The sequence below is a fragment of the Lycorma delicatula genome, chromosome 2, assembly GCF_047948215.1.
Source record: "Lycorma delicatula isolate Av1 chromosome 2, ASM4794821v1, whole genome shotgun sequence".
NCBI lineage: Eukaryota > Metazoa > Arthropoda > Insecta > Hemiptera > Fulgoridae > Lycorma > Lycorma delicatula.
In genome coordinates this window covers 52,241,172-52,268,447 of record NC_134456.1, presented here as the reverse complement: position 1 = coordinate 52,268,447, position 27,276 = coordinate 52,241,172, and the positions used below count along the sequence as shown (strand labels likewise).

Below are 27,276 nucleotides of genomic sequence, written 5' to 3'. Positions count from 1 at the left end.
TAACCAATTTACAAGTAAAATACTCTATATATCACTGTTTTAAGTGCACACCGTAATCTGAATAATTGTATTTACGGAATGGTACGTCAAACGTGATTGCTCCAGTATCTCTAGCTCTTTCAACAGCTATAAGAAGTTCCATCTGTCGCTTTTGGCAAAGTCCAGTGTCACTGGAAAAAAAGTTACGTTTTTAACCACAATAATAATTATAATAAACAAAACAAAAATACCCATATAGGGTCTCTATATGTATACCCTATATAGTGTGTTTTGGTTATTTATTTCATAATTCTCACTTTAAAATAATAAACTAAAGAATATAAATATTACTTTCCTGGTCTAACTCTACAGTTTTGCTGTAAGAAGGAAAGTATGGTAATCAGTCAAAAATTGGGGTATAGGTTTTTTATTTCTCTACTTTTCATAGCCCAGGAACCCCAAAAACTGGGAGATAATGTTCACTTATATACATGTTTGAAGCTTAATAACTTTTGACTAGATAAACCAATTTTGTAGACACACAAAGATTTGAGGTCAATATCTCCAAGGGGTGGGGGTAAATAGTTTCTTTTTTGCAAACATAACTCCGACTAAATAATAACCTTTTAATCCCTATGAACATTCCAGTACGTTGGTGCCCAAATGTCCGCATGGTGATGTATGTAACGGTATGTTGACATCTTATTTACAACGCCCATATATGAATATTTATTTTTTTAATACTAGGAACAAACTATTATGAATTTAATGTACTTTTTTCTATTTACAAATGATAAGACATTCAGAGGCTGTTTTTTGTTACTTTCTTGGAATCGTATTCACCTTGCTAACCAAGAGAAGCATTTTGGTTATGTTTATTTATTCCGCATTTAGTTAGTGCTTTGTGTTGTTAAATGGCTAAATCGGGATGAAATAATTCTGTACCTCACTGATCCTGAATCAGACACTGATAATTCAGGGAAAATTAGTGGTAATGATAATATAATATTAGAGACGGGTGATAATGACAGTTCCTTCACTGATGAAAACGAAGTAGCTTACAGGTGGGAACCAGTGCAAAACTGTAAGACTGATAAATATTATATCTTGTGGACAATAATGTCCACTACTTCTGAGGAAGTAAAAAACAGGAAAATACAACAAAATAAAGAAAGAAAAAATATATGGATGCTGTTTTGTTATTATAATGTGGTATTTAGCCCCCAGGAGGGAGGTTGTTATTTTGGCTACATTTTCTAATTAGTAAGAAGGTTTAGCAGGCCTATATATAATTTTATTTTATGCTGAGCATAAAATAAAATTATATATAGGCCAGTAAGAATACTGGTATTCTTACTGAATACCAGTAAGCGTACCTGTACTAAAATATTCTATTTATTAGTGCAACATTTATTTATAATTAGGGATTACACCACCCACCTCCTTGGGTTACTTGTGACCAATTATTTAATAATATACAGGCTGTAACCAAGTTAACAATAGAAATCATTTGACATTAGTGCAAATAACAAAGTTTATAAAAATAAAGCATTAGGAGAAAAAAAATAAATAACTCAGGCTGTAGGCACAGTTAACTCTGGAAATACGTATGGATTAAAAGGCTACGCTAAGTACATGTTTGAATGTTTACTTTACCATTTATAAAAAAATTGCACAAATTTTTAAATTTATTGCATATTTTTTAATGTCTTCCTAGGCATAGCAGTAGTGAGGTAAATGATAAAAAAAAATATTTTGGGTAACCTTGTGGGTGGGGAAGCCAGCCGATCATAGTATAAAGATATTGATCCTTTTTAATTTTTCAAAACTTATTTTAGTTAAATTAAACTTTTAATAATAATATTACAATAAGATTTCATCATAATTCATCCTCCCCAAAGAAAAAAAAAAGAAATCTTATGGAACTTTTTATTAGTTGTATTCATTTCAGTTTATTCCATTTAACACGATAAACATAGAAAAAAAAAATTTCTTAGAGGTGACTTAGGTGGTAGGAGCAAAAAAATAAAAAATACAAATCTTTTTAATTTTTTTAAATTTAATTACTAGATGCAAGGTGTGCCTATAGCACGCTTTCGCAGCTAGGCCCTTTGGGTGGGTTGCCCTGACGGGCGGTGTCTCAGAATGGGATTATTAGGTGTCCAAAACTGGTAAAGGTAAAACCTAAGAAAAATTCAATAAAAAAAAAAACTGTTTTCTTTTCTTTACCTCTTTTGTAAAAATATTCTTTATTAAATGATGAAAATTGAGAAATTGATACTAACGAATCGGAATTTTCCGCTAGTGATCGGTACATATCAGTGCCTACTTTTTGGTTATAATTTATTATTATATGAAAAAAAGCAATCGCATAAATAAAAAATAGGTAAAAAACTTTTTTTCTACTTTTTAGTGCATTTAATATGAATGGTTTTTAAAAAGTTTTTTTAAAATAATTTTCTACTTTTTAGTCTTCATAAGTTTATACTTTACAGCTGCGCTAGCGCACAGGTATGAGTGTATTTAGCAAAACATCGAATCGGTACGTTTTACGGTGGGCGAGTGCAATCAAAGCATATGGCTTAGCGGTTTAATTTTCGGATAACCAAGATCCAGTCGATCAAGAGTGCACCCTATGCGTTGAACAGTTAGCGCTTGACCTGCTGATACATACGCCGTTTGAGTCGTTAAAATCGGACGAGCGGTTGCCAAGATATTACGGTGGCACCCCACCGCAGCCCCTCCCCGTGGGCACTTGAAAATATTATCATCTGACGGGTACCACTGAGGGGGGATGGAATTATCGTCCAGGGGGTCGATAATTTTTCAGAGCGCTAGGACCGACCGTTTTCGAGATATTTGCGATTTTCATCCAAATGTTCGGATTCGGTTAAAAAGTACTAAATTTTCCAAAAACGTCGATATATATACGGTTTATCAATATATAATAATGTAAAAAGTGTACACCTGACCACCACGAGACATGTACTAACGAATCGAGATTTTCCGCTAGTGATCGGTACATTCTGGTGCTAAGCTAAGGGGGACGCACGCACGCGCGCACACACACACAAATGCCGTTTAATGATACTGATACTACTTAATGATAATGATACAGATACCTAAAAAGGTTGGAACCAAAAAATGTGAAGAACATACATCAGCTTAATATCACATGCTGAAAAAATAATCCTGAGTTAGAATAGAAGGTTGATTACAAAAATGGAGGAAATGCTGGGGAAGAACAGTTTGAATTCAGAAAAGGAACAAGAGAAGCCATAGGACCGATCAGTGATTGATGGAGAGAGAATGATTTGAAAGAGGATGAGGATTGAGGTTGTTTTACAGATATGGAAAAGGCATTCGACAGAGTACAGTGGGAAAAGTTATTTGAGATTCTGAAAGAGTGAGGCAAGGCTGCTGTTTATCACCAATAATGTTCACCCTTTATATTGAAGATATGTTGGATGGCCACAAAGGAGTAAGCATAGGTGGAAGAAATACAAATTGTATCCGATTTGCTGATTGAAGCTGACGACACTCACTCAGACATTACAAGGAATGATAAAAGCATTGTAAGTAAGGATAAGGAATATGAGGAAAACAAAAGTTATGAAGGTAAATGAGAGGGAAGATATGGATGTTGTAACAACAGAAAGAAAAACTGAAGAAGTAAAAAGATACAGATATCTCGGGACACTACTAACTGAAGACTGGAGGGTAAAGAAAAGATTAAGATGAAAATCGCAATGACAAAGAAAGCTTTTTTCAGAAAGAAAAACCTACTCTGCAATGGCATGGATCTGAACCTGAGGAAGAGATTAATGAAATGCTATGTTTGGAGTATACTTTTATATGGTAGTGAAACATGGACACTGGGGAAAAAGATAAGATCGAGCTTGGCAAGATATGGGTCTGGAGGAGGACCGCGAAGATAAAATTAGTGGACAGAGTATCATAGTAGTAAGAACAAATGAAGACAGAACTATACTGGTGACTATCAAGAGGAGGAAAGGAAACTGGATCGTGCATATAATTCGGGGTAAAGGAATAATAAACACTGTTCTTGAAGGCTTCATTGAAAGAAAAAAAAATCAGGAAGAGGCTAAGTTAATAAATGACATAAAAAGTAGTGAAGGTTATGATGAGACGAAAAGAAAAGCATGGGACAGAAGAGACAACAGTGGTGCCAGGGACCTGCCAACAAGGACATTACCACATCATGATGAATTTTCTCTTTATCAGTTTTTGAAAGAAGTTTTAATCCTACTTAATTTTTACTTTTTTTGGCAGTACATTAAAAAATTAATCACTGACATATTTAGCATTTAAAATTTTCAGTCTTACAATTCTGAAAATAGCAAACCAACTTAAAATATATTATCAAATCCCAGGATTCAAAATGTTTATTACTGCAGCCCTACTAAAAGGGACCTACAAAAGGTGGCAATGAGTTTAATGATTACGGTTTTCACATGCTTAACATGAAATGTTTTAGAGTAAATTGAAAAGCTTTGAAATATGAAAAAGAAAATGAAATATGATCAAGTTTTCTTGCTACAACATCTATTTACTGTAATGTGAAAACAGTTAATTATAAAACTTGTCATTTATTTTAAAATACAATTTATCTTAAAAACACAATTATATTTAACCAATAGATAAATCAATGTTTTTTTATTATTATTATTATTACCTATTAAATACTGTAATAATATACATATACATACCATATGCATAACACATGGTCACCTATTTAAAAAATAAGATATTATTCTGTCTTTCACTTTAAAAAGTAATTATTAGACTGCATTTTTAAATTACTTCTGGTAATTATTACATTCTATCACAGAATAAAGCAATCACATCCTCTTTCAAACAATTAATCAGCAATTTAGAATATATTTTAGAGTCGGCTGCTGTAGTAATCTGTCAGTAAATGCCAACATCTTATATTGTGGAATCTGCTGCTGCAAACATTGTTTAGTTGAGTGATCTATGAGAACTACCTAATAAAACATGTATTTGGCTGTTGGTATTTTATTACTTAAACTCTTCCATTTTCTAGGCTGATACTTCTTGAAAATTTATAGATATTGCTGAATGTTTAAGTTGTACAAGGTATTCTCGGTTTCCCAAATTATCCAGTAATTATTTTTTATATAGTTAGGGTATAAAATTCTTCACAGGACCAATTAATCATTTTTGGTATGGTAAACGATAATTAATATAAACTGAACAACTACAATTTAAATAATAGCATTGGAATTACACAGAAACAAAAGATAAGTACTTAACATTAGTCCTATTCATGATTCGTGAATAAATTTACCTTCAAACAATAGATTAAAACTGTTGGTTGAGTTTTGTAGTGTCCATAATTCTACTCTGCCTTGAAAATCTGTTCCACAGTTTACAACATGCACCTAAATTCATATCGTATTGTTCTAGATCACAACTTGGCTCTCTCATTTCCTTTCACTAGTACTAATTGTATTACTATTATTATTATTGTATATGCATTAAAAAATGCATTTTGTATTAAAACAAAATGCATTTTCATACATTTTGTTTTAATACCTGAATCAATTAACAGAAACTATTCTACTTTTATAATGCTTTGGTTACTTCAGAAGAGTTTAATTTAAGTAATCTATGTTACATCTTATACTTTTACTGGACCCTAAATTGGATCCAGGATTACCCAAAGGATAACATTTCCTGCAAAGTTAAAATGGTTCACTTTTGAGAGGGCATGAAAAATAACACCTAGTAATTCTTCAAAATAAATGATCACATTCAAAACAGTATGAATGTGTGATCACATTCTTATTATAAATAGAATTACATAATTCTAAATACAATTTTCATCAATAGGACATTTATAACGCAAAACAAACATTCTTAATTTGTCTATTGGCAGGAATATGTAGGCCCTACCACTAAAAAAAACATATCTCATTTAACAACTGATTGTAGTCTTAAGTTGTCAGAAGGATAGAAAATATATCCATCAAATTATAATGCTTAAAACTATAACCTGCTTTTTTCCATGAAAAGTAAACAATTTTCACACACATGAAACTTTGATTCACATGCGATTCAAATTTCCACAGATTTGAAAAATTACTCCTCATTATTTTCCAATAACTAAAAATATTAAATAAAATTTAAAGAGTATTAATAAAAAATGTGAAGCATGTAAATTTTACATTTGCTTAAAACTGGAATTTAAATACAATAAAATTCAAAATGCTAGTAGTAACTGATAAAAGGACAGCAGTATGCTTATTAGATGCTAACAGTATGATGTTAAAAGCAAGACGTTTATTAAGTGAAATTTCATCACTCAATGTTGTAGTAAGATAAATTTCCAATAATTGTAATAAAACTGCTGAAATATGTAAAATATAACATTGGAAGGAAATCTAACAAATCCAAATTAATGTCAAACCATAATGTTTCCATTAAAAAATGAAAGCGAAGAGTATCAGTATGAAAAACTGTTTGTTCCAAGCCTAACAACTGATAGAAATTTAAAAATTTTAATTTTTTTAGAATTTTTTTGATAGAAGTTTATTTTAGTGTTTTCTTGAACTTTTGAATTAAATGATAATTCATTATAATAAGAATCTAGCCACTATGTTAAATATTTGTCCAAACAAGATTAATTTGACAAATTGTTCTGACTTAAATAGTCTTTAATTATGACAAAAAATGGCTAAAATATTTATAAAAAAATATAAATTATCCTGTCTAGTAAATAAAAAACAAGAGGAAAAAATATGCAAACCTAGGATATATTTCTTTCTTGATAATATATTCAATATACTAATTACATATGCTTCATTTGTCTAGATAATAGATGATAACAATCCCAAAGGGAAATTCTTATAGAAAAGACACTCTTAAAAACGTTCATTTCAAAATATCATCATCATCACCATCTTTCAGTATTAATTTATTTTAACTAGCCCCAAAAATCTACTTTCATTTTAGAGGCGAGTAATATATTCATAAACAGTAACCCTTAACTCCTATAATTCCTGTGTGTTGGCCCACGTAATTCTTATAAGAAAAACCCCAGAATCCATGTGTTTAACATTAATAAATAACCTTCACTTGCAAAAATAGTAGTTTCTAGACTACTCAAAAGAGGAAAAAAAAAAAACCATTTGAATGTCTAATAAGATGCAAGGTACAAACAAGCAGTAAATCAGCCAAATTTATAACAAAAAAGATCCAAATTTTTTTTTGTTGATCTGATATTAAATACTTAATACATTAATACACCAGAAATAATGTTTACTCACAATGCATCAAGCACTTGATCAGTGAAAGGTGATATAAACTGTTTTAACAGCTGAATATTCTTTTCGTCTAATACTAGGTATTCATCACGACATACAGGACACGGACTGCCGGTTGATATGACACCACCTCTCTAGAATAAAAATTCATAAATTTATTTAGCTATTAACACATGTGTTTCACCAAAACATAAAAAAACACTCACTTTAAATTACATAAATGCCATTTTACTTCAAGTGTTTATAAAAGTTACCAGAAAATAAATTAAATGGTTATAAATTATTGATTTGCATGTAAAAAATAAGGATTATGAATAATAAAAATTGTAATAACCTTAGGAATGTTAGAAGTTGATTAACACATCTAAAAAAAAAACTCAGGGATTTAAATAGAAAAAAATTTGTTAGAGTTATAATCACCTGATATTTGATGTTGTAAGATTGTTTATAGTCAGAAGTGGCTTTTGTATTCTTGTAAGATGTAATTACAGTAATATTTAACTAAATATTCATAATTACAAATAAACAACATGATGAAAAAAAGAAGAAATTCCATTTGTCAATAACACAATAGCTTAAATTATGTTTTGTTAGTTAACTGACTCTTAACCGGTTATATTATTAATAGTAGCATGCTGTTTTATATGAAGTCTGTGTCTTTAGAAGCATATTCTATCTTTGGATAACATTTATTACTTTCATAATATGTATGTTGCAATCTGTTCAACTAATGAACAATAAGCAACCCTCCCATGACTAAATGAGATGAGGATGATAAGTATGACATGTAATTGAGGTGTAGTCTTGTATAGACTCAGGCTGACCATTCCAGAGGTGTATGGTTAATTGAACTCCAACTGTCAAAGTACACTGATATCACTGTCTAGAATTCAAATCTGTGTTAAACCAACAAACGTTTAGCGAGATTTGAACATCAGAACATTTACCGTTGTCTTTGAAAATCAGCTGTTAAAACAACCGATTTGTGATGAGTAATCCACTAGACCAGTCCAGTGGGCTAAATAATATAATAAGATTTTTTTGTTAGCAAACAAAATTCACTCTATCCATTTGTTAACAGCTTATGTACTAAAATTATACATCATACTGCAGGTTTGCCAACCAGTTCAACAAATTTAGAAATTGACAAAAAAAAGGCTTCTGTAGTTTATATCTAAAAATTTTGAAAAAAAAAATAATTTCATTATGTTTATATAAGTTTATTTTTAGTATATACAAAAAGTAAGAGTGAACAGTTTTGATTGTTACTGCCAAATAGATCAACTAAACTTTCTTAAATTTTTTTTAACAAGATTTGTATGTTGAGATACAAGATTTTTTTCATATAAATTATTATTTTAGATTTAAACAACTATAACTTATGATGAATCATTAGATGTGACAATAAATTTTCATTTAGATGGCAAAAATTATTATAACAGTCTAAAATGATGTAAGCAATATACTTTGAAACATTCATTCATGTTTTTACAATGAATTAATACATTTTGAAGAAAAAAAAGTGAAAAGATATATGAAGTAGGCTAACCTAGATTTTTTTTACCAAAAAAATAATTTTGTTTTAAATATTATAATTTAAACTTTTTGGAGTGGTTGTATTACACATCTAATTTTTATAAAAACTTATTTATAGCTATAAAAGTATTATGATAATAATTTATTATCACAGGCATTCAAATATTGTGATATATATTACAGCACAGTTAATTTAATGTAATGTAGTGGATATCAACAATAGGTACTGCATAAGTTTAAACAAATTTCATTCTTAAATAAGGTAATAATCCATACATAGATGGCATGCCATGAAATAAATACTTTTAGTAATTTAAACTATATCTATCAAATCTGAAACATATTTTAAATTATTAAAATGTTTTATACAGATGTGTGCTTCACATAAACAGATGTAGGCCAATTAACTGACATACCTATATTTCAAGTGGTTGAAATCCAGTTGGATATCGATCCTGAAGACCAACTGATTTTTCCCAAACTTATTGTTGTAAATTAGTAATTAATAACATAACAAAGAATTGTTTTTAATGAACAGACTGTGTTTTACTCTGGTGTTTCAGAATTTTCAATGTTTTATTATATTAACAAATTTTGGTTGAAAATTCCATTAGAATTACTTTTAAATCAATTACAATTTATAGTGATTTTGCAGCAGTGCAGGTAGGTAGTTTATGAGATACAGCAAATTTTTAAATTCTTGTGAATCTACTATGGAGCAAAAGAGGATATATAATGTAAATTAATTGAAGTATTATTTAATGAAATTGCTAGACAAGAAAATGTTTGTGTATTTAAAACTACTCTATTGTGTAATTTGGTCATTTATAAGCATAAGATTTAGAATAGTGTCTATATATGCCTGTGCAAGGGTTTTAATAGCAAAAACACTGTCTAATATAGACTTATTACAGAATGAAAGTACTGATAAACACATCTTATAAATATGATTACTTTATTGACATGTTTGTTATCTATTCTAAATACTTGAGAAAGACCTCTTAGGATGCTAAGAGATCTTTCTGGAGTAGTTAGAAATCTTGATAATTCTCATTTAACTGAGCAGAACAGAACCTTGAAATGTTTGGCAACTTTTTTTTATACATGTCAAGTATAATATTATCTCTTAAAAAAAATGTATTTTTCAACTTCAATATTTGCTACCTGTAAAATTAAATTCGTATTAATTTAATAATTTATAAATGAAAAAAATCTGTTTAATTATTTAATATTTTCTACATTTATTCAAAATGGTTTTGACTGCTATCATTAACCACTAAATGCTATTTACATCCATCAACTACATCCAGAACTATTTACTTTAATGAACCTGCTATTTAAATAAATGCTCTTTACCTAATTTTAAAATAAACAAATAGTTTTAACAATTTTATTTGAATTTCTTATGGTTACTGTAGTCTACATGTACTCTTATCTACAACATACTTTACGATTGTTATTGTTTTAATCTTAGTATTCACTTTCGACTGCTAAGAGTACTATAATGCAATTAATTTCCCAACACAACTCACTACTATTATCACAATAGGACTGCAAATTATTTACAATTGCAATATCCTATAATGGCAGTATTTCTGCTGTGTATTTCTTATCTTAGTTGTGAACATGTATAATGTAACATAAACGACCTCAAGTTGACAAGCAATTTTAGATACCACTTTCCAAACAAGTAAGTTTGCTATAAAAACCACATACTAATACATCTGAAAAAACTGGAGGCAAACTATCAGAAGACTACTACTGCTTACCCAATTACTGTGTAAAAAGGTTTTTTAGCCTGTTTTCTAGCCAAGTATTTGAGTTTAACTCCAGAGTAAAACTTTACAGTTCAGAATTATTATGTCAAGTAATTTCAGCTTCTAGATTTAATTATTACATCAATTTAACATTTATAGATCCTAATCATATGAAAGAAAATGGGCAATCTATTAAAAAATCTCATACCCTATTAGATAATTTCTGTGTATTAAAAAATCTTCGAACATTCATAATGTTAATTACTTACAATACAAGTTTTTCTTGTTTTTCTAGGTGGTAATTGCCCTTTAAAATTCCTTCGATAATGTTTCCACACAGGATCATTACCATAAGTAGTTTTGTAAGCTGAAATCAAGAAGAAAGTAGCAATAAAAAGACATACAACTATTTATTCTTGACAAGGCTATGCAATTTTCTTTGGGTAAAATTATATAAGAATTTAATATTAAATACATAAATAGCCCAAAATATTTTCCATAAAAAGAAGTTCTATGGGGACATTGAAGTTAGATGTTTAGATTACGTGGATAATAATACTAAAATTTGTGTAAATAAGAAAAATAGATTTATAAGAAAAATCTTACAAATTTAAAGATTAAGAAAAATCATTTTGAGAAAAATTGTCTTTTTAACCTAACAAATAGATTACATAACAGGAAAGATGCATGAAAACCTTTTAATTTTTATATTAAAGCCCAAACAGATTTTAATATTTCATATGCATTTTAAAAATCATGTTATAAGATAGACAATACAGCAAGTATGCAGCAAAAGTACATTCTCTCCAAGAAGAGTGATCCAACTATTTATTTTATCATCTTTGAAGTTATTTACTTTATATTAGATACACAGGAACTAAAATAGGTATAATAGTAACTATATATATTATATTATTATATATATATTATATATATAGTAATAGCTAAGAACCATATCAAGGTGTGTTCAAAAAGTAACAGCAATTTTTGTTTTATTTTTTTGTAAAGAATTTTATTTATTCATCTACATTAATGTTATCCCCTTCAAAGTAGTCCCCATTAGATATTATACACTTATGCCAGCGCTTTTTCCAATCCCTGAAACACTTCTGGAAATCAATCTTTGGAATAGTGTTTAGCTCTTTCAGCTGTTCGCTTTTAATCTAATCTATGCTTGTAAAACAACAGCCCTTTACAGTCTCTTTATTTTTGGGAATAGAAAAAAGTCACATGATGATCTGGTGAATATGACGGCTGGGGTATAAATACAGTATTGTTTTTGGCTAAAAATTGATGACCAAGGAATGAAGTGTGAGCAGGCACATTATCGTGGTGGAAAAGCCAAGAATTGTTTTGCCACAAGTCCAGGTGTTTTTTTTTCAGATTGCTTCACATAAATGGCGCTGAACTGGTAGGTAATTCTACTTATTGATCATTTCACCTTATGGCAACTAACTCATGATGCACTATGCTGTTAAAATCAAAGAACACGGTGAGCATAATCTTCCACATTTGACCATACTTGTCAAGCTTTTTTCAATCTTGGTGATCCAGAATGCCTCGACTGTGACAATTTAGCCTAAGTTTCGACATCATATCCATAAACCGATGTTTCATCACCTGTTATGGTATGTTTCAGTAGTTCTGCATCATTGTTGACTTCATTTAGCGACTGCTGAGCAACTTCCATTTGTCATTATTTTTGTTCAACATTCAACAATTGTGGAAAAAATTTTGCTGTCACACATTTCATACCCAAAACATCCGAAAAAATTTCATGGCATGCGCCAATTTATATCCAACATGATCAGTAACTTCTCTGATTGTGATTTGGCGATCATTCATAATCATTTCTTTCACTTTTTCCAAGTTTTCATCGGTTGTTGATATGCTGGGGTGTCTGGGACGCTCGTCATCTTCAATGTCTTCAAGACCTTATTGAAAACGCTTATACCACTCGGAAATCCTTTCTTTACTCATAGCAGATTCACCAAAAGTAATATTTAACATTTTTAAAACATTGCTACACTTTATTCCATTCTTATAGCAACATTTAATACAAATTCTGTGATCCATTATTTATACAAATAAAGAATCACTGATCATACCAAAACACGTTATCCTTTTGATAGCTAACAACAGACCAAACATCCAATATGGCTAAAAATGTACAGATACTTTTCAGACATGTTTACCAATAAAACAACGAAAAAATCCTGAGGATCTGACTAATAATACAACCTGTGAAATTTCAAAATTCTCGTTACTTTTTGAACACAACTCGTACATGCAAAATGTGATTTTGGAAATATATTGGTTTTCATAGCAGGCAAGTGCTTGTACAGTTAGCTGTTAGCAATCTATAATCTTGTTATATACTTAACTGCCTTCCAAACTGTTTACAACTTGTGAAGCAGTGGTCAACAAAACATTTAACCTTTCAAAAAGGCACAGTGTCTTTGAGATCCACTGATGACCAAATTGAGCTTAAACTAATGTTATGAAATTCACTGCTAGCAATTTGAAGAGTTACATAAATGTGAATTGAAGGGCAATACTCAATTGTTACCGTGAACTCTTTAAAAAGCTGAACAAATCAGATAGCAAATGTTATTAAAAGCTCAACATTTTTAAGTGAGCTACTACAAATTTCAAGAACAACTTTATGAGATCATGACAGTCAGTCTGGGCTTTTTTAAGTTCTGTGCAAAGGACAGATCAAACCAACTGACTGTTATGCATAAATCTTAAAAGAATGGCCCAAGCCCTGACATTTATTGTGGCTGGAGATGAGACACAGATCAAGTTCATGAATGTAAAGACCACGCAACTATTCAAACTGCAGATGGACTCATGTATCTAATAAGCTTTGGACAATCTAAAACAAACTATGCTGAATTATACAAATCATCACGCAAAGTGTGACAATGTATGATGCCACTTCAAAGATCACACAAAGGATTTAGTTGGGCAATTCCAAATGGGAAGTGTCTTAAAATCCCTTCATAAAGATAAAGTCTGGCTGGTTATATAAAGCTTTGAAACCAATGTTGAGCTCTAATTGTGAAATTAACCATTGGCTGGGGTACCATGGCAACAAGAGATATTAGATAACCTGTTACTGTATGCAGTACAATAAATGTCTAAAATGGGGCAGTCAAACATCAGGTGTTCATTTGACTGGACCCCACCCCACAGACACACAGCTCATCAGCTGCCAGGCGGAACTGAAACAGATTTTGGGTTCAAATTAAGATGGTTGATGAGCACCTGGGCACCTGTTGCCCTTAAAAACAAACTTGAGGCATACTATCCCTCCAGATCCCTTATAAACTTGTACAGGGATCTTCCCTTAGTCATGTTGTCCAGCTGCCATGCCTCTATTGCGAGGCTCCGCAGTCTCTTCCGCAGGCGGGAGATGGGCAACTGAACGAAATTTAGATCCAGTGCATTGTGATTACTGTTCCGTTCCGGAACTGGCCAGGCCCGAAACCGCAACCCAAATACCTCGGCCTCCCGGCCTCTCCGCGTAGTTGCCCAAACTTTCAACACTAAATCGATTGGGAGAGCCTCTCCCAATACGGTGGTAGCCTCGTAGGAGGTTGTTTTAAAATCACCAGTGCATACAATTAAGGCTCTGCGCTGGGCACTCCTTAAATTTTGAAGAAGTACTCCATTCATATCCTAACTATGCGCCCAAACGGGCGCCGCGTAAGAGGTCATGCTTTCGAAGAAATCTCGGTACACTATGTACATTTGAGGCCCGACAAGTCTTTCCGAGCAATCCTCCTAAGTTTGTGCATGACTGAGACGGCGTCCGCCGCTATTTGCCTAATGTAGTTGCTAAACAGCAACTTTTCATCAAACTAAACACCTGCGTACTTATAAACTCTCACTCGGCTGATTACACAGCCTTTATATTTAATGTGGTGGTTTGGAATATACGATAATTTGTCTGCACCCTTGAGAAGCATAAACTTCGTCTTGGGTACAGAAATCTATGAATTTTTAATTTCCATCTAGCCCTCCGCGGTCGACAAGGACGCTTGCGCTCGATCTTCCAGCTGCGGTCGTGAATTAACACGAACTAAAAGTCGAACTATCGGCGAAAGCCTAGGCCGTGACCCCTTCTGGGAATGTCAATCCCAGAAACCCTTCAAACACCAGGTTCCACAGAAGGGGACCGAGAACGGAACCCTGCGGGGGCTTCCCCTGGTAACGGATTTTTCCACAGCTAGGTACGCATCTTTAAACAGAGCCGTACGATTAGGCAAATAGTCACGTACTACGGCCTGCAGAGCTACGGGAACATTGCGGCGTTCCCACTCATAGAAGGCATAACTCCAACACAAGGAAGGAAATGCTGCCTCTACGTCTATAAAAATTGCCAAAACATATTTACAGTCGGCGCTTTCCACCTCGGCAACAGCATTTAAGATACAATCCTCAGTGCCAACCCCTTTCGTGAAGGCATACTGGCCTGGATTTAGAAAACAGTCCACCACAATCCTTTCCCAGAGCCGTTCCACAACCAGCCTTTCAAGCAACTTGCCGATTACCGACAAGAGGCTGATGGGACGATAATTGCCGACGTCAGTGGGATCCTTTTCTGGTTTTATGAGCATCCTCACCAAAGCCACTTTCCAACAAGTCGGGAAGTAACCCCAGCTAAGGCACCCCGTGAACAGCCTGCCAAGTGGCTCTCTTATGACAGGTTGCAGATGGTAGAATATATCCGGGTCAAGTTCCTCAATCCCCGATGCCTTTTTCAATACCATTCGAGAAACCACTCAGTCTATACCTACGGGATCCACAGTCCGTACGACAGGGGAGACGTAACCCCCGCCCTAACGCCGACCTCTGCTGCACCCTACGGAGCATCTGAAAACAGAGTATCCAAGAACATCTGGTAAGTCGCCACAGATGTTAAAGTGTGAGTCATGACCACCAAACCCGCATCGAACACTGGATAGCACGTGCAATGGCTTTGGCCGGTAACATGACTTTGCGCGCTGCAACTCGCGCGTGGAGTCTTGGCATAACTTCAATCTGGCTTCCTTGATGGCATGAACAAACTCATTACGGGCGCGCCGGTAGATCCGCAGACGCTCAGCGCGCACGTCATCAACGATAATCCCTGTTAGGGGGCGTCGCTGGTATCTTCTCCTACCGGACCTAGCTCTTGCGCGTAGCTAGCTAAGGTCAGAGGACCACCACGTTTTCCCGGGTATCCGCCTGCGTTTAACAGACGGCTCCCCGGAAGCAGCGGTCATGATGGCTCCAGACACTCCCCGATCAGCGGACTGGCTACTTAAAGGTCCGTCCATTGGCCGAGGCCGCCGTAGGACCCTATCGTAGCCAGTTTTGATGGCCCGGTCGAATTGTTCAGCCATCAATTTCACCTCCTCTCTGTGTTACATGTGCCATTCCAACCCCTGCAAGGCAGCCGCGCACTCGCGCCGCAGCCTGTGCTGATCCAGGCCCCTTAGGTTATAGCGTCCCGAATCTGGAGCTCTTAGACCGCCTCCGAAAACGATCTCAAAGGTTATAAGCTATGATCGCTCATATGCATTGCTCACAGTGAGAGGTATGTCATATTTTCGAAATTTTTTTTGCGAGTGATTTCGTTTCGAATTGCAGTGGTTTCTTAATTTGTTTAAACCTTTGGCAACAGTGAGCAAACCACTATTTTGCTCGGCCTTGACCTAGCAATAAACAAAATGTGTAATATATAGAAACTAATATTTATAAAATAATTGTAATTTTTGTTTAGTTAATCTTTATATAGCTCTTCTGAAGGAAGTTGTCCACCAGAGGTAAGACTTTTATCCATTTTGATTTATAATTGTTAATTGTTTTGATCGTTGATTTACCGATTTAGAACAATTTGGATAATGATTAATTAATAGAGAGATATGACTATAAAATATTTCACCCTCAAACATGCATTATTTCGACATTGCATAAAAGTATTTTCTCTGTGATGAACACCTGCATCGGAAAATTTACGGAATGAGATTTACTTATAATTAATGTTTTTTTTACTTTGATTTTGGTACTTTCCTTATTTTGTGACATATATACTATACTGTTTGGCGATTTACAACAATTTGGATAACGATTATATATAGGAATAATCTTTTCTTTACTTTGATTCCGATATTTTTTCTTTTGTTTACTTTGTGACATATATTCTTTCCCAGGAGATTCCGTTTAAAAGTATTTTCTCTGTGATGAACATTTGTAATAATCGCCAGGGAAATTAACCACGTTTATTTGCATTGTAGTTCTATGTAAGAATATTCATAAAAATTTGCGATTATTTATTTTCTAATTCTGCTGTTAATAAAATTGAATTTATTTATTTAATTTTTTTTCATAATTTTTTTTGTACTTTGATTTTTATATTTTGCATCTGTTAGCTCGAAAACGGATTGATGGATCTGGTCAGTCTTTTTAGATATTGAAACGTTGTTTCAAACACATTTTCACCAAATAAACTGTTTGATGAAACTTAGTGTTTTTATCCAACGCTAAAATGTTTCCAAGAAAAGATTTTTTTTTTGTCGTGTCATTTGACTGGTTTGATGCAGCTCTCCAAGATTCCCTATCTAGTGCTAGTCGTTTCATTTCAGTATACCCTCTACATCCTACATCCCTAACAATTTGTTTTACATATTCCAAACGTGGCCTGCCTACACAATTTTTTCCTTCTACCTGTCCTTCCAATATTAAAGCGACTATTCCAGGATGCCTTAGTATGTGGCCAATAAGTCTGTCTCTTCTTTTAACTATATTTTTCCAAATGCTTCTTTCTTCATCTATTTGCCGCAATACCTCTTCATTTGTCACTTTATCCACCCATCTGATTTTTAACATTCTCCTATAGCACCACATTTCAAAAAATTCTAATCTTTTCTTCTCAGATACTCCGATTGTCCAAGTTTCACCTCCATATAAAGCGACACTCCAAACATACATTTTAAAAAATCTTTTCCTGACATTTAAATTAATTTTTGATGTAAACAAATTATATCTCTTACTGAAGGCTCGTTTAGCTTGTGCTATTCGGCATTTTATATCGCTCCTGCTTCGTCCATCTTTAGTAATTCTACTTCCCAAATAACAAAATTCTTCTACCTCCATAATCTTTTCTCCTCCTATTTTCACATTCAGTGGTCCATCTTTGTTATTGCTACTACATTTCATTACTTTTGTTTTATTCTTGTTTATTTTCATGCGATACTTCTTGCATAGGACTTCATCTACGCCGTTCATTGTTTCTTCTAAATCCTTTTTACTCTCGGCTAGAATTACTATATCATCAGCAAATCGTAGCATCTTTATCTTTTCACCTTGTACTGTTACTCCGAATCTAAATTGTTCTTTAACATCATTAACTGCTAGTTCCATGTAAAGATTAAAAAGTAACGGAAATAGGGAACATCCTTGTCGGACTCCCTTTCTTATTACGGCTTCTTTCTTATGTTCTTCAATTGTTACTGTTGCTGTTTGGTTCCTGTTCATGTTAGCAATTGTTCTTCTATCTCTGTATTTGAACCCTACTATTAATCTGAGGCCTAAAATTGCTTCCCTTGTCCCTATACTTTTCCTTAAATCAAATTGGTCTTCTCCTAACACTTCTTCCACTCTCCTCTCAATTCTTCTGTATAGAATTCTAGTTAAGATTTTTGATGCATGACTAGTTAAACTAATTGTTCTGTATTCTTCACATTTATCTGCCCCTGCTTTCTTTGGTATCATGACTATAACACTTTTTTTGAAGTCTGATGGAAATTCCCCTTTTTCATAAATATTACACACCAGTTTGTATAATCTATCAATCGCTTCCTCACCTGCACTGCGCAGTAATTCTACAGGTATTCCGTCTATTCCAGGAGCCTTTCTGCCATTTAAATCTTTTAATGCTCTCTTAAATTCAGACACTTTTCTTTAATCGACTCTTCTTTCGCCAGTTTGCACTTCCTGTTTATAGCATTTCTTAATTGCCGATAGTTCCTTTTACGTTCTTCATCACTAGCATTCTTATATTTTCTACGTTCATCCATCAGCTGCAATATATCGTCTGAAACCCAAGGTTTTCTACCAGTTCTCTTTATTCCGCCTAAGTTTGTTTCTGCTGATTTAAGAATTTCCTTTTTAACATTCTCCCATTCTTCTTCTACATTTTCTACCTTATCTTTTTTACTCAGACCTCTTGCGATGTTCTCCACAAAAATCTTCTTTACCTCCTTTTCCTCAAGCTTCTCTAAATTCCACCGATTCATCTGACACCTTTTCTTCAGGTTTTTAAACCCCAATCTACATTTCATTATCACCAAATTATGGTCGCTATCAATGTCTGCTCCAGGATAAGTTTTGCAGTCAACGAGTTGATTTCTAAATCTTTGCTTAACCATGATATAATCTATCTGATACCTTGCAGTATCGCCTGGCTTTTTCCAAGTGTATATTCTTCTATTATGATTTTTAAATTGGGTGTTGGCAATTACTAAATTATACTTCGTGCAAAACTCTATAAGTCGTTCCCCTCTTTCATTCCTTTTGCCCAGCCCGTATTCACCTACTATATTTCCTTCCTTGCCTTTTCCAATGCTTGCATTCCAATTTCCAACTATTATTAAATTTTCATCTCCTTTTACATGTTTAATTGCTTCATCAATCTCTTCGTATACACACTCTACCTCATCATCATCATGGGCGCTTGTATGCATATAGACGTTAACAATCGTTGTCGGTTTAGGTTTTGATTTTATCCTTATTACAATGATTCTATCGCTATGCGTCTTGAAATACTCCAAGAAAAGATATACAGCCAAATACATCTGAACAGCCTATATTAATAATGGAGTACACAAGTTATCTAGATTCTGGGAATGATTTCCTAAAATTAAATGTTTTTTCCCCAATTCTTATTGTCAAACCAGTCTGTTCATAATTTTTGCACCTATGAAGTGCATTTTCTAAATCTCTTCTACCTAAAAAAAATTACATCTTAACATTTCTAAACAAGACCATTACATATTTCAAAGTTTTAAACCATAATTAGAAAGAAAACTGAACAGGAAGGAATGAAAGAATGCACAAAGGCTTGATTTAAAGTGCTGCTTTCAATAATGTGATGTGCTTTTGATTACTAACAATCACAATTATACAAATCCTGTGGCAAAGAGAAGAAAAACTGAAATCAATTCAGACTCTGATGTCTGCAAATAAGTCTTTTATCTACACTAATTCATGATAATTCATAGCAGCAAGAAACTGATCTACAGATTTATATGATATTCCAGATTTTCAAGTCTCCAAGTACTAGATACTGGAGCATAAATTGTGTAACAACAAAAGTTAAAACATAAGAACAAATAAATAAAAATAAGTTACCTGAACTTTCAAGATATCTAATGCTAGTTTCAACAGGTATTACTTGTGTTCTATCTTTTGATGCATCACGTATTTTATTCGGATCATCTGTTGTTGCTTCCTTAGAACATAGTAACTGAGATGATGCCAAAGTAATGCTGCGGTTTGGTAAGACAGGCTGGAACAAAAATACTGGGTTAATTAGACGCTTCTTAAAAAGCCTTTTTTATAATCATTCTCGTTATTAAAATACATTTTGGATCATAATAAATAATATACAAAAAAGCCACAAGAGATGAATGTGTCAGGTTTCAGGAATCTGTATAAGTTTTTTTATAGCATATTGAAAATGTAAATGAACAAAAATTGATAAGATTGAATTAATATCATAGATGAAATTGAAATAAATGACAAAATTAAATTTTTATAATAGACATTAAAAATAAACAGAGAAAATTGGAAAGCATAAGTAAAACCAAATAACTGAGAACAGTACAACAGCTATCAGTTACTTGGTAAGCTGATCGGGCCCAAAGAAAAATATACCACCAAATAATCATCTCCTTACATCACTTTTCCATATTTTTTTTATTAGCCAATACATTGTACAGTGAAACAATTCACAATCGTGACATTATTGAAAATAGGTATCCTTAAGGTAACCTAAAACTGTTCTCAGGCACCTTAGTTGTGTTTATACCATGAAAAAGACTACAATATGCATAATAAAGAATCTACCACTTTTTTTATGTTCAAAAACCAGTGTCCTCGTTTCACAAGTACACATCATTTTTAAAGCATAATTTAAAATAAATGCCTTAAAAATAAGAAACATCCCAGAATTATTATTTGTAATGAAAGATCTATAGGCTTTGGTCATTTTTGTATGTCCGTATAATATTTTCAAAATATTTTACTTTTGTATATTAATATTACATAAATTATTTTTATGTGAGTAGGCCTAAACAACTTTTCCAAATACTATAATCATGAAAATTGGACTGCATTTTTTACTTAAGTAGAGTCAATAAACATTATGACTGATGGAAATTGTAAAAGGAAAAATTCATTAGACGCCAATTATAAAAAGAAAGTGACTAATTACATAGAATTCTTTGTTATTAATAATATTTCATGTAAATTATCTGGTAGTACTAAAGTGGCTAAATGTCAATCTTGTCACTTGAAGCCTATTCCTACCTTCAGAGCACATAAAATTTAATATTGGGGCTCTAGAGTGTTCATAAAGATATACTCTATATTTTTTACAAATATTTCTTAGAAAATTAAAAGTTTATAAAAATTTAATACTTGCAAAATACTAGCACACACTGATATTTAACAGTGAAAAAATACTTTTCTTTTTACTGAATTTATTGAATTATGAATCATCCTCAATAAGCTATTTCCTTAAAATACCGTTCTCTGATTGAACAAGAGCTGGACTGGAAGACAGAACTAAATTATGCAACACTGTCAACACAAATAATTTAGTTCTACTACTTTTGCAATGGATTTAGGTAAAATTACAAGGTCGCCAGAACTGTATATTAAGGCATCCTGAATTTGGTTCCTATAGGAACAGATAAATAAAAACACTTAAGGAGAAGGATTATAAAGTATGAAACATAATTTAAGAAATAGGAAAGATCTTAAACAGACTGTTACAGAATAAATACAACAAAGTACATCAAAGTAATTAAATAATATCACATAGGAAAAGTGGGTAAATGTTTTCCATACTCTTGTTTAATGTAATGTAATGTTTTTCATTACTCTTGTATTTACAAAAACAATTATTTAATTTCATTTACCAAGGAGAGTTTAAACTCAAGTTTTGGTTTCAATACCGTTAGACATTTTGATAAATATGCCAATCCACAAAAATATATCACTGAACAGCACAGTGAAATATGACTACACTTGAAAAAATTATATGGTAATTTTATGTACAACTATGGATTTGCCTCTGATTTTGATGAAATTTGTAATATCTCGTTTAGGACTTTTTCATCACAATTGAAATTATCATTTGGAAATTTCTTTCACCCACGTTACATCCCTCATCAGTTACATAATACCCTCCTTTGTAACTTACAAAGGATTAACTCAGGTGAAAGGTTTCCAATAAATAATTTCAATTGTAATGTATAACTTATGTCCTAATTAATGTATATTCCAAATTTCATCAAAATCAGAGGCGAGTCTGTAATTGTATATAATTACAAATTAAATATTTAACAAAATACCAGTTATCATTAACAATTACTGGTAACTCTACTGAAGAAAGTGCTACAAAATAAGTTCTGGAACCTTTGAAAACAAGTTTAACATTTAATAAACACAAAAATGTTATAATGCAACTGTAAAAACAATGGCATTTAATAATTAAAATTTGATAAATTGTTTGGATTCTTGTCCCTGTTATTGCAGAAAACAGACATTTGTTGATTTTGCTCAATTTGGAAACTTCCTTAACACATTAATTTAGGGTTTATTATATATCACTAAATAATTTTACAATTCCATATTGTTGAAACCTGTAAATAAATTGGTAATTTTTACTCCTAGAAGCAGCTGCAGCAAAGTTCTGGACTTGCAGGCCTATTTATGAAATTTGCAAAGCTTTTGTTACTTTTGATATGAACATCAGTTATTAGTATTGCATGTCATTTTAAATCTGATTTCTTGCATGTTTATGTCATAATGCTACTAACTTATGTTCATATCCAAAAGAACCGAAGCTATTAAAAGATACTATTTTATGTACTAAAGATGTAGATATAATATTATGTATGTGAGAAATGATAAAAATATAATCATAAAAACAATAAGTATATTAGTGAAAATTTGTTTACAAATCTGTACTTTACAATTAGAAATACAAAAAAGTAAGATTTAAAAAAATATATATATATATATATATATCTTTGAGCTAAAATAACCATATCTAAAATTAACAAATAGTTAAAAAAGAAATCATAAAATTTAAAATAGGAGAGCTCTGTAGTGGCATGTTGCAGTAGGTTAAAAAACCCTTTTGAAAAAAAAAACTAAGTTTCTTTACTACCCAGCGTAATTACTTTTCTTCATTTAATGAACTATTATGCTTATTATTTTGCTTCAGCACATTAACTATTAGCAAAAAATTAGCGACTTTTTCACAAATATTTGGACAATTTGAAAATAAATTTCAGCGTCTTTAAAAATGTAGTAAAACTGCAATGTCACTTTCTTTTAATTTCTGATCATGCATTTCATGATTTAGACATAAAAATAATTTTTACATCATATAACAGAAATTCAACTTAACACACAAAAAGAAATTAGTTTTTTTACAAAATCAGCATGTTAAATTATTTTTCAAAACACTGTCACATATATAAAAATCTGATGTGGACACCAGATCATTTCCTTGTATGCCTACTAAATTACATACACATTTTTTTTTAAAATGAAAAGTACATAAAATTTTATTTCATTAATAACTTCTGATATTTTTTCATATATATATAATTTTTTTTAATTGTTATTATTGAATTATTACTTATCATGATTTTTTTTACAATCAGAGGATAATAATTATTAATAAATAAATAAATTTAAATTAAAAAAAGGAGATGAAGTCTGATTCAAACCAATTTGCCTTCCCCTTGTAAGATCCAATATTTCATTAATTAAAATTTTATTTGGCTATAATTCGAGAAACAATAAAAGTACCACTTATGATATATCATTGAAAAGCTCTCAATGAGGGCTTATTACTGCAGTTAAGAAAAAATTCAAATTTTTGGATTTTCGGCTTTTTTGGACACTTTTGGTACAGGCGATTGCAACAAAATGGGGAGGTGCACAAAACTAGATGTTACAAGTCCTAAATAAAAAAATTTCAACATCCTATGGCTAATTGTTTTTGAGTTATGTGAAATACATTTGTGCGCACATAGATTGTTGGGTAAAGTTAACAAAAATAAAAGAACACAGCTCGTATTTGCCAAAAGAAATTGGACTTTAATTTGAAAGAAAACAAATGAACTTATGTTAAATCAAAACCTTAAAAAATTAGAAGAAATTATGAAATAAACATAACTTAATTCTATATAAGAAATATCAGCTGAATCAACATATGAATAATGATATTAAATGAGAAAATACATGAATATACATTTTTTAAATACACAATTTAACAAAGCCTGAAAACAAGAGAACATAAAACACCTTATTTTCAATTTGATACTTAAAACATAATATCAATAGAAAAGTGTAACTGGAAAACTGTTGCATTACTGACATATGCTGTAATAATGAAAATTAGCAATGAACAGATGTCATTAACTTAGAAAAATAAATTACAATAATTCCAGTATAAAAAAAAAGAGTTAATTACAATATAATCACATTAAAATAAGTAATAATATAAATAGAGTTCATATTAGTAGTAAGCTTTCTTGAAAATATAAAATTACAAAGAAGTCCAAAAACGTAACTTCACATCAGGAGCAATTTTCTTTAAATTAATTTAAGAGAAGTAATATGAATTCAGTGCATGAATAGATAAGAATTAATCTCGGCGATTAACAAGTTAAATTTGATTAAATGATAGAGTTAATTGCAATAAACAAAGGTAAAGGTAATTTACTCTGAGTAACTGACGTTTGAACACAAACTTTTGATGAACAACACGAAATATAGTAATAGTTATCAATAATAATATATGAAATACATCGCACATAAGTTTTATAATTCTGAAGTAGCGTTTAAATTAAAAGTAGATTTGATAAGAACGATAGTTTGCATTTAATAACCCATAAAATGGGCTACACATGAACAATGATAACATAAACGTTTAATATGAATAATTTGCACTTGCCTGTATCACACACAAATATTAGCAAGAGATGAACACGTGAAAGCAAGTACATATGAATAAACACATGAAAGCAAGTACATATGAATACAAACAGTAATCCTGGGCGTAGGCTGCAATGGTGTATCAGGAATACAGGGGTGAAACGTAGTTTAGAGGTTGAGCAGGACGTGGCGTCTCAGATATGTAGCAACGAGTTTGGAGATTCTGCATCGATGTAAATGTAATCAGCAGCTGCAGAAGATTCTGCGTCGATAGAATTGGCAGTTTGTAGTAATTGAAGCACTTTCAACATAGACGTAATATACAGAATTTGAAGATTAACATAACAAAGAAACAAAACAAAACATAGAGATCGGACGAAACACTGACGAGTAGAACTAGAGAATATTTCGACGGAGAAATACCACAAAGTTTATGAGAGTATGAATGTGATGAAAATATTTAAACATTATACAAGAGAGACAATTGCAAGCTATCCATCCAAGGCTGGAGGATCAGGGTTGCGGAACCGCACAACGTGAAAGTCAGGACTAAAATGCCAAAATGTGTGGCATGGTGAGAAGTAGGGGGAAGCAAACCTAGGCAGTGGACAGGAGAGTGTGCGTGTAAAAAACAAGAGATGTGTGCATGTATTAGTATGGGAAAGAAAGAAAAAAGGGTGTGTGAAGGGAGCAATAAATATGCAAGAAATGAACACGCAGTCACTATTATGATGACAGAAGCAGACATTCTGGCCGGCGCCAGGTCTCAAAAAGATACAAATATGACAAGTCCAATACGAAACATAGTAATAAATTTACCAAGCCTGTAACAAACAACTAGACCCAACCCTAACTTTGAATTCATTGGAAAATAACGCAACTTTAAGCAATGGCGTAAACATAGATGCCATGCCAAAACTAATCAAAATGGATTCAGGGATGGTCAAATTAATATTTCTGCTGAAATCTGAAAACCAAATTCTTTTGTCATCACAATTCTTACTTTACTTTCATATAAGGAAGTAAAAATAGATATGTTAATAAAAGTGGTTCAATTAGGGCTAGGGCATTAAAAAATCCCGAAGAATAAGGCACATCTACAAATGAGATTCTGAAGAACCTCTAGTAATAGAGAAATCAACAAGTGTAAATTTTTCAAGGCTTACACTCAAACAAACTATGTGTTGGAAATCAACAGTTGTTAGTTCCAGTGCTAAATACATAATTTCCATGTTATGTTTGACATCTAAAAACGTGTATATTGCTTGAGTGGATTATATGTGTTAATTCACTTAACAATGTCTGTAGGTACAGCACACCAATTAATTTACATGTGACTGTATAGTTACCCAGTCTTCTAATGTTAAATTAAGTTCAAATGTGTACTCCTGGCCTATAGTTCACAACATTAAAAAAAAATTAGCGATTTTTTTCTAAGTGTTTTGTGAATTTTGGAACTGCAAGAACATGAGCAGTTTGTTATGATAAGTTTAGTTATAGACAAAGACAATGAACATCAAACGTGTTACTCGACCACATGCAAACTAAACTCAAAACTATTATTATAAAATTTTTAAGTTTTTCATGGACCAAAACGTAGCAGATTGGATCTTCTCCATCTGCTAATGTAGGTAACAAATTAGCTGAATAAAAATACTATGCATATTACAAAACAAAATTGCAATACCAGACGTTTGGGAAAATGAATTTTGAATAATATAATATCAAATTACATTTTCAAAGCTGTTCAAATTATACATTAGCCTGACCTAACCCCAACATCAAGGCAACTACACACGATTCATAACATTTTATTTCAGTTACAAATGTTTTTTCATTACCAAAACAAATTCTATTAGGCTGCAAATTGTATGCGATTAACAAACAAAATAGAAAATATTCACCTAATACATTACTTAAATTTCAGCACATAATTTATTACAAGAATGTTACTTACAATTACATTAGTTCTACTGCAAACAAAATTGTTAAGATAAATAGCACGCACCAAAGACAACCTCCGTAACGTACGAGCCAACGACATGTTGACCGATCAGCTGAGATCTTTCGTAATCTTTACTTACGCCTATACGTTACAATAGTTCAGGTTTTCATCACTCACAAATGTAAAAAACGAAAAAAAAATATAAATTATAATTTACAATACCAATAATTACCATCTCTGAATATGAAGATCTTTAAAAATTATGAACATTGCCGTTTAGTTTCATCAAAAAATATTTTATTAAAATTTATTAATTTTTTATTATAAATTAAAAATTTTTATATATAATTTGATTTGCAATATTTCTCAATTAGATGTATTTCAGTAATATCTATTTGGCTTATGCAATCCTAGTTAGTAAGAATCGAGATTTATTAATTTACGTCTATATTAAATAATTAACATGTAACAGCTAATACTATTGGTTAAAATTGCTAAGCCACTACCTAAATTCTCT

At 31.7% G+C, this 27,276-nt stretch overlaps 1 protein-coding gene across 2 annotated transcripts; it reads right to left on the bottom strand.

Annotated features, from left to right (window-relative positions):
* Positions 1–31: 31 nt before the first annotated feature.
* mRpS18B (mitochondrial ribosomal protein S18B) lies at positions 32–26,928 on the bottom strand. 2 transcript variants are annotated; one of them, XM_075355299.1, is made up of 5 exons: positions 26,772–26,928; positions 19,985–20,141; positions 10,852–10,949; positions 7,293–7,423; positions 32–170 (listed from the first exon to the last, which is right to left on the bottom strand). In XM_075355299.1, the coding sequence occupies exons 1-5, from the start codon at positions 26,856–26,858 to the stop codon at positions 32–34; spliced, it is 612 nt and encodes a 203-aa protein (XP_075211414.1). In that variant the 5' UTR covers positions 26,859–26,928. The 2 variants fall into 2 exon arrangements, with proteins under 2 accessions (XP_075211414.1, XP_075211415.1); XM_075355300.1 differs by having other exon boundaries at positions 26,823–26,885.
* Positions 26,929–27,276: the final 348 nt, after the last annotated feature.